This window comes from Geospiza fortis, unplaced genomic scaffold (genome assembly GCF_000277835.1).
Source record: "Geospiza fortis unplaced genomic scaffold, GeoFor_1.0 scaffold538, whole genome shotgun sequence".
Lineage (NCBI taxonomy): Eukaryota > Metazoa > Chordata > Aves > Passeriformes > Thraupidae > Geospiza > Geospiza fortis.
In genome coordinates this window covers 3,627,576-3,634,543 of record NW_005054368.1, presented here as the reverse complement: position 1 = coordinate 3,634,543, position 6,968 = coordinate 3,627,576, and the positions used below count along the sequence as shown (strand labels likewise).

The following is a 6,968-nucleotide window of genomic DNA, read 5'->3' as shown; positions in this document are numbered from 1 at the left end:
CCCCGTGCCGGGCTGTGCTGTGTGGGTGGTGATGGGGAGGGGTCCCCGTTTGCCCTGGCATCGTGGGGCTGGAATGTCCAGCTCTCCGTGGCTGGGAGCAGAGGCACTGGGCATCCCTGCCTCTGCTGCCTGTGGGTCCCAGGCTGGCAGGATTGTGGGCACAAGGAGCTCCTTGCTCCTCTGTGGTGCTGGGACTACCCCTCCAGGGGCTCCCCGGAGCTTTGTGTGTGTCTGTAGTGATGGCAGCAGGAGGGGTCCATCCTTCCTGTGGGTCTAGGATGGTGGAAAAGGGGGGACACCGTGCCTGTCACCTTTATCCCAGAGCAGGGTTCTGGCTGGCTGTCACAGGGAGCAGGGCTCTTGTTTTACCCTCTGGCATGGAGCTGTGGGGGTGCAGCCTCTGGTTCAGCCTGGCATCATCATCACCTCCTGAACAGAGACCCCCTGCTCACCCTGTCTCAGGGCTGGGGGCCACGAGGCAGCCCCCTCTGGGGTTACAGGGATGGGAACCCAGGGTGAGGAGGTGGCAGCTTTCCCTCCTCTCCCATGGCCCGAAATCTGTCAGCTCTCGGCCCTGGCAGTTTGGGGAAGTGCTCCAAAGTGAAGGGAAACCCCAGAGGCATCGGCCTGGCTGGAAGCAGCCTGGGGAGACATGAATGTGGCCGGGCATGGGGAGCAGCATTGTGAGTGGGCTCTGTGCCTTTGCCTGCCCAAAGAGGTGGGGAGGAGGAGAAGGGTCTGTCTGCTTCCACTGAAATGTGCCTCTGAAGAGCCTCTGGGGCTGTTTCCTGCTGGGAGGGGGTGTGGCAGGAGAAAGGGGGTGTCTGTACCCCCTGTGTGTGTTGTGTGGTTGTGTGTGAGGCAGCTCTACCCTGGGTGGAGCCCCACAGGCAGTCAGGGGGGCTGCAGACAGGGACATGGGGCAGGGATGTGGGGCTGAAGCCTTGGACCTGTTGTTCTCTGTAGGTGGGGATTTTGCTGCTGCTGGAGCAGCCCGGGCCCCCTTTGCACCCAGGGCTGCCTGGGGTGGTGCAGAGGGATGGGTACAGGGTGTCCCGTGGGGTGGCAGAGCTTGGTGAGAGACAGGACCCAGCGCTGAGCAAAAAGGGAAACTGAAAAAGCTGCTGAGGGTGAGGAACGGCTCTTCCGCTCCACAGCCACCGCACAGCAAGTGTGGGTGCAGCCCTCCCGGGACGGCCCTGCCCTCCAGAGGGCTGTCCCAGCCCTGTGCTGCCACAGGTGTGGTGGGACATCCTGTCCCCACCGCCCAGGACCGCACACCAGCCTGGCTGTGGCTCCTGGTGCCCCCAGCACAGCCGGACACGGGGCTGGGGCAGTGCTGGCTCCCCCCTGCTCCCGGCACTACCACCATTGTCCGGCTGTGCAGGGCGGATCTCAGGTGCTTGCCCTGGGCATCTGGGCTCCTCTCCTTGCCCCTGTGCTCTCTGTGACAGGTGGCAGAGGGGCCAGGGCTCCAGGCACAGGTGGCTGCTGACACTTTGTCTCTCCCCTCAGCGCTGCTGTACAAACCCATCGACCGGGTGACACGGAGCACCCTCGTCCTGCACGTGAGTGTGACACCAGAGCCACGGGGGTGGTGGTGGCCTCTGTCTCTGCTGCTCCTGGGCATCTGCAGCTGTGGGGAGTGCTGATGAGGGGTCTCCAGGCTGGGTGATTTCAAGCTGCTAACCTGTGCCTGTCTCCTTCCAGGACCTCCTCAAGCACACCCCAGCTGACCACCCTGACTACCCTCTGCTGCAGGACGCCCTGCGCATCTCCCAGAACTTCCTCTCCAGCATCAATGAGGACATCGACCCCCGGAGGACAGCGGTCACCACCCCCAAGGGCGAGGTGAGCCTGTGGGGTGGGCAGTGCCTGGGCACAGGGTGGGGACTGAGCCCTTTGCCAGCCCCTGGCTGATGTCTCTGCCCTGAAGAGCTCCTTAGTGCCTGGGTAGGAGGCACTAAGGAGGAGTTGGAGGGGCTCCTCCAGATACAATTCCAGGTACATCTGGAGGAGTTGGAGGGGCTCCTCCAGATACAGTTCCAGGTACAAGATTAGGGCTCTACCTAGTCCTTGCTGCTTGCTGGACGTGGAGACATAGACCTCCCCATGCTCCTGGTGGCTGAGCCACAGAGAGGGACAGGATTGTCGGCCTTTCCCCATGGATTGCTGGCCTTTGCTCCCTACCTGCTCTCATGGCAGCCCCTCTGTCCCGCAGACCCGGCAGCTTGTCAAGGATGGCTTCCTGGTGGAGCTGTCGGAGGGCTCGCGGAAGCTGCGGCACGTCTTCCTCTTCACCGACGTGCTGCTCTGTGCCAAGCTGAAGAAGACAGCAGTGGGGTAAGGAGGGCACTGGGCACTCTGCCACAACCCCCCTGTCGCTCAGTGGGCTGGGGGATGTGCCAGGGAGGGGTCAGTCAGCACCCGTGCCCTGGCTGCAGGAAGCACCAGCAGTACGACTGCAAGTGGTACGTGCCCCTGGCCGACCTGGTGTTCCCCTCGCCGGAGGAGTCGGAGCACTGCCCGCAGGTGCACGTCATCCCCGACCACGAGCTGGAGGACATGAAGATGAAGATCTCAGCCATCAAGAGCGAGGTGCAGAAGGAGGTGAGAGAAGGGTGTGTGCTGACGGTGTTCGCAGGGGTCTTAGGATGAGGGAAGAGACAAGGATCTGACTCCATGTTTCAGAAGGCTTCATTTATTATTTTATGATATATATGATATTAAAACTATACTAAAAGAATAGAAGAAAGGATTTCATCAGAAGGCTAGCTAAGAATAGAAAAAGAAGAAATGATAAAGGCTTGTGGCTCAGACTCTCTCTCTGAGCCAGCTCACTTTGATTGGCCATTAATTAGAAACACCCACATGAGACCAATCACAGATGCACCTGTTGCATTCCACAGCCGCAGATAACCATTGTTTACCTTTTGTTCCTGAGGCCTCTCGGCTTCTCCAGAGGAAAAATCCTAAGGAAAGGATTTTTCATAAAAGATGTCTGTGACAGGTGTGGGACTTGCTCTTGGGGTGGGTGCCTTGCTCTGGATCAGGGATGGCTCCTGGGGGGGCAGGGGCACCTCTGGAAGGTCCCCTCTGCTCCCCACCTACAGAAAGCCAACAAGGGGCAGAGCCGCGCCATCGAGCGCCTCAAGAAGAAGATGTTTGAGAACGAATTCTGGCTGCTGCTCAACTCCCCTGCCATTCCCTTCCGCATCCACAACCGCAACGGGAAGGTGAGGAGGGCGGGCTGGGGCTGGGGCCGGGCTCGGCGCTGGCTGCACACAGCCTGCCACATCTCCTCTCTTACAGAGCTACCTCTTCCTGCTCTCCTCCGACTACGAGCGCTCCGAGTGGAGGGAGGCCATCCAGAGGCTGCAGAAAAAGGGTAAGTTTGGGGCTGCTGGCCCTCTTGGGGCTCCTGGTTTCCCTCAGAAGTCCTATAGGATCCCAGCCTGGTGCTCTCCAGTCTCTGTGACCAGCACTGGCTGTGTCCCTCTGAAGTTTCTGTCCTCTCCCAGATCTCCAGGCCTTTGTCCTGAGCTCGGTGGAGCTGCAGGTGCTCACAGGATCCTGCTTCAAGCTGCGCACTGTCCACAACATCCCAGTCACCAGCAACAAGGACGGTGAGTGGCCGCTGGGTCCTGCTTTGCCCGGGATGATGCTGGCAGGACTGCGGGGTCCCTGGGCTGGAGCGGGGACTCTGCTGTGCAGGGGACAGCTTCCCACCAGGTGGCACTGCTGGAGCAGCGTCGGGCTCCCAGGCTGAGCAATCCCGGCTGCAGCACGGGGCTGCTCTTGGGCTCTGTCCATCCCACACCATGGGCTGGGCAGGAGCAGTGTGCCCAGGGTGAGACCCAGCCAGCCCCACTGGGAACCTCCCCAGGGGCTGTCCAGCAGCAGGAGAGCTTGGGATGTGTGTCAGTGAGGGATACAGGACTTAGGGATGTCCCTGCAGGGGCTTGGGGGATTTGGGTGTCACTGCAGGCACTGTGCTTGCTGTGGCAAAGGTGGCAAAGGCTGCCTTGGGGATGGCCAGCCCCAGGCCCTGACACAGCCCCTGCTCTCCTGGCACAGATGACGAGTCCCCAGGGCTTTATGGGTTCCTGCACGTCATCGTCCACTCTGCCAAGGGCTTCAAGCAGTCAGCCAGTAAGTGTTGGTGCCCACCCCTGCTTGGAGGGGCTGGTGGGTTTGGAAGAGTTGGGGCCCAGCACGTGGCCCTACTCTGCCCACTGTGGTCCCCTGGGAGATGGTGAGGGTGTTCCTGGGGTGCTGAGCCATGTCTGCTCCCCCAGATCTCTACTGCACACTGGAGGTGGACTCCTTTGGCTACTTTGTCAGCAAAGCCAAGACCAGGGTGTTCCGGGACACCACGGAGCCGCAGTGGAATGAGGTGAGGGAGGGTGGCATGCAGGGATGGGCTGTGCTCCCCATTTCCCTTTGAGCCCAGTTCTGGAGCTGCTCTGGGGTGCTGGGGTTGAGCCACCCTCCCTCCACACCCCAGGAGTTTGAGATTGAGCTGGAGGGCTCCCAGTCCCTGCGCATCCTCTGCTACGAGAAGTGCTATGACAAGACCAAACTCAACAAGGACAACAACGAAATTGTGGACAAGATCATGGGCAAGGGGCAGATCCAGGTATGCTCTGGGGCTTTTGGGCATGCTCTCACCTGAAGGGGGACTCCTTAGGGCTTGGCACCTGGGCTGGGAGGGTTGTTCTGGGGTGATGCCTGGGGTGGGCAGCTCTGCTTTTGGGAGCGGGGTACAGCAGTTTTGGGGTTGAAGGCAGTGAGGTGGGTGGGCATCAGGCATGGGGGTGATGGTCCTGGGGCACAGTGGCTGCAGGAGAAGATGGGACAAAGTGAGAGGAGCCTTTGTGGAGGTGCCAGAGCCAGACCTTCCCTGCAGAGATGCATCCAGCCCCAGCTGGGCTGGAAGTGTTTCCGTTCTGCTGCTCTCCGTGCTGTGGCCCTGGGGGGCTGTGGGGAGGGGTTGGCAGCTGCCCTAGGGAGGGCTCTGCATGTGCAGCCCCCTGTCCCTCCTGTGTCCCCCTCTGCCACCATCTGCCTTCCCTGTGCCTCCATCAGCTGCTGTTATGGCATTGGGGGTTTCCAGGGCGATGGCTGAGCCGCCTCTGATTGGCGGTTGCCAGGCAGGGGGGATGGAGGCCTGGGCTGCCCTGAGATGCTCCCAGGTGAGCAGGACCAGGAGCATGGAGTAGGGGGCAGGCAACCCCCAGATATCCCGTTCCCCCTGCAGCCACCTTGGCCAGGCTGCAGGGAAACCCAGGGCAGGGGAACAGAGCTGGGGCTGGGGGTGTCTCTGTGTTTTCCTGGTGGGCAGCCCAGCCTGGCTGTGCTGGGGACAGGGTCACGCCTGGGACACAGCCCTGCACCCAGGGCCACTCCAAAGGGCCCCTCGTGGCTGCCTGCTCTGTGGGAAAGCAACTGAGGGCAGGTCCCAGGGGAGCAGAGAGCAGCAGGGAAATGCTGCAGGGAATGGGAAGCTGTGGGGAAACAGCACTGGAGGGGGCACAGCGTGGGAGGAGGGGGCTCAGCTTCACCAGTGGCTTGTCCATACCTGAAATCAGCCCTCTGTTGCCCTCTCCCCCAGGAAGCAGTGCTGTGGGGGTGGCACTGGGCCAAGGGGGAAGGCCAGGGCAGGCAAGGGGCTCGGTGTCCCGCGGGGATCAGTCCAGCTGCGCTCTCGGAAATGGCCTGGATCAACAAACATGAGTCATGCTGGGAGATGCGGGGGTCGGGACAGGGACAGCACAGCCCGTACCCGCTGTGCAAGAGCTCTGGGGGAAGAGCAGGAAAGAGAGAAGGCCCTGGGGCTGCTTATCCCAAGGAGGGTCTGGATGGGTGGATGGAAGAGCGACAGGGCTGGGGCTGTCCTGGTGTCACCCAGAGCCACAGGGGTGGGCTTGGTGGCAGGGCAGGACAGCTGTGAGCAGCATGGGCAGTGCTGCTGCTGGGGCTGTGGGCTGTAGTCAAGCCCAGAGCTGCCCCCCTGTCTTGTACCTGAGCCATTCAGGCAGAGATGCTGCCCTGGATGTTCCTCACCCTGGCTGGTCCCATAGCAGCACTGGCTGCTCAGTGGAAAGCTGTGACTCCTGGTTGGCACTAACCCTGTTTTGTTGTTATTAACCCCATTTTCTAAAGCTGGAATATGCTGTTGTTGGGGTAGGGCTGCCCTGTTTGGCTCGTGTCCCCATGAGGGTCCTGTGTCCCCTGCACTGCAGGGCTCAGCCCTGCTCTGCGCTGTCCCAGTTGCTCCCAGCAGCTGGGCTGTGTCTGCTGGGTGCTGGCAGGGCTGTGTGGTGCTGTGCCAGGATGGCAGACGGGTGTGGTGGTGGGCAAAGCAGGCTGTGAGTGCTTGTGCCCCCATTGCAGAGGACAGAGGCTGGATGTGGCCCCCAGGCCCTGGAGGAGAAGGCAGTGGGTGCAGGAAGGGGCTCTCAGGACCCCCTTCCTCAGCCCATTTGATGCACAGGGGAGATTCGGCTGTTGGAGCAGAGCCTGTGCTGTCATGGGCACGGTGCCTGCTGTACCCTCAGGCAATAGCTGCCTGTCTGTCTGTCTGTCTGTCTGTCTGTCCCCTTCCCTGGCCTGGCAGAGTCTCTGGCAGGGGAGATTTGTGCTGCTGGGGCACCCCTGACCTGCAGGGAGCCATAGTGACCTGAAGAGACTGCTGAGGGATGGACTGGAGGGCACTCAAGTCCCCCCAAGCTGCACCTCAGCCTGTCCCTCAGCAGGCAGGGACCCCTCCAGGGCTTCCCTGCCCCCCTGGCAGTGGGGCTGACAAGGGCCAGGGTACACAGAGGGGACATGGGGGTATCCAACTGTTCCCTAGGCGTGACAACAGACCCCAGAAGCCTCCTCCTGCTCTCAGCAAGCGCAGCAGAGCCAGCCTGGCTCCTGCGGGGAGCCGGGAATGCTGCAGCCGCCAGCGGCGGGGGCTCCGG

At 61.7% G+C, this 6,968-nt stretch overlaps 1 protein-coding gene across 1 annotated transcript in view; it reads left to right on the top strand.

Annotated features, from left to right (window-relative positions):
• The window catches only part of ABR (ABR activator of RhoGEF and GTPase), a 21,115-nt gene that overhangs the window by 4,019 nt on the left and 10,128 nt on the right, over window positions 1-6,968 (top strand). Inside the window, exons 6-15 of the mRNA XM_005424427.3 lie at window positions 1,516-1,568; window positions 1,711-1,851; window positions 2,222-2,343; window positions 2,445-2,610; window positions 3,114-3,236; window positions 3,313-3,388; window positions 3,522-3,626; window positions 4,078-4,152; window positions 4,299-4,396; window positions 4,508-4,639. Coding sequence (XP_005424484.2) covers window positions 1,516-1,568; window positions 1,711-1,851; window positions 2,222-2,343; window positions 2,445-2,610; window positions 3,114-3,236; window positions 3,313-3,388; window positions 3,522-3,626; window positions 4,078-4,152; window positions 4,299-4,396; window positions 4,508-4,639 — 1,091 coding nt within the window. The remainder of the gene's footprint in view (window positions 1-1,515; window positions 1,569-1,710; window positions 1,852-2,221; window positions 2,344-2,444; window positions 2,611-3,113; window positions 3,237-3,312; window positions 3,389-3,521; window positions 3,627-4,077; window positions 4,153-4,298; window positions 4,397-4,507; window positions 4,640-6,968) is intronic.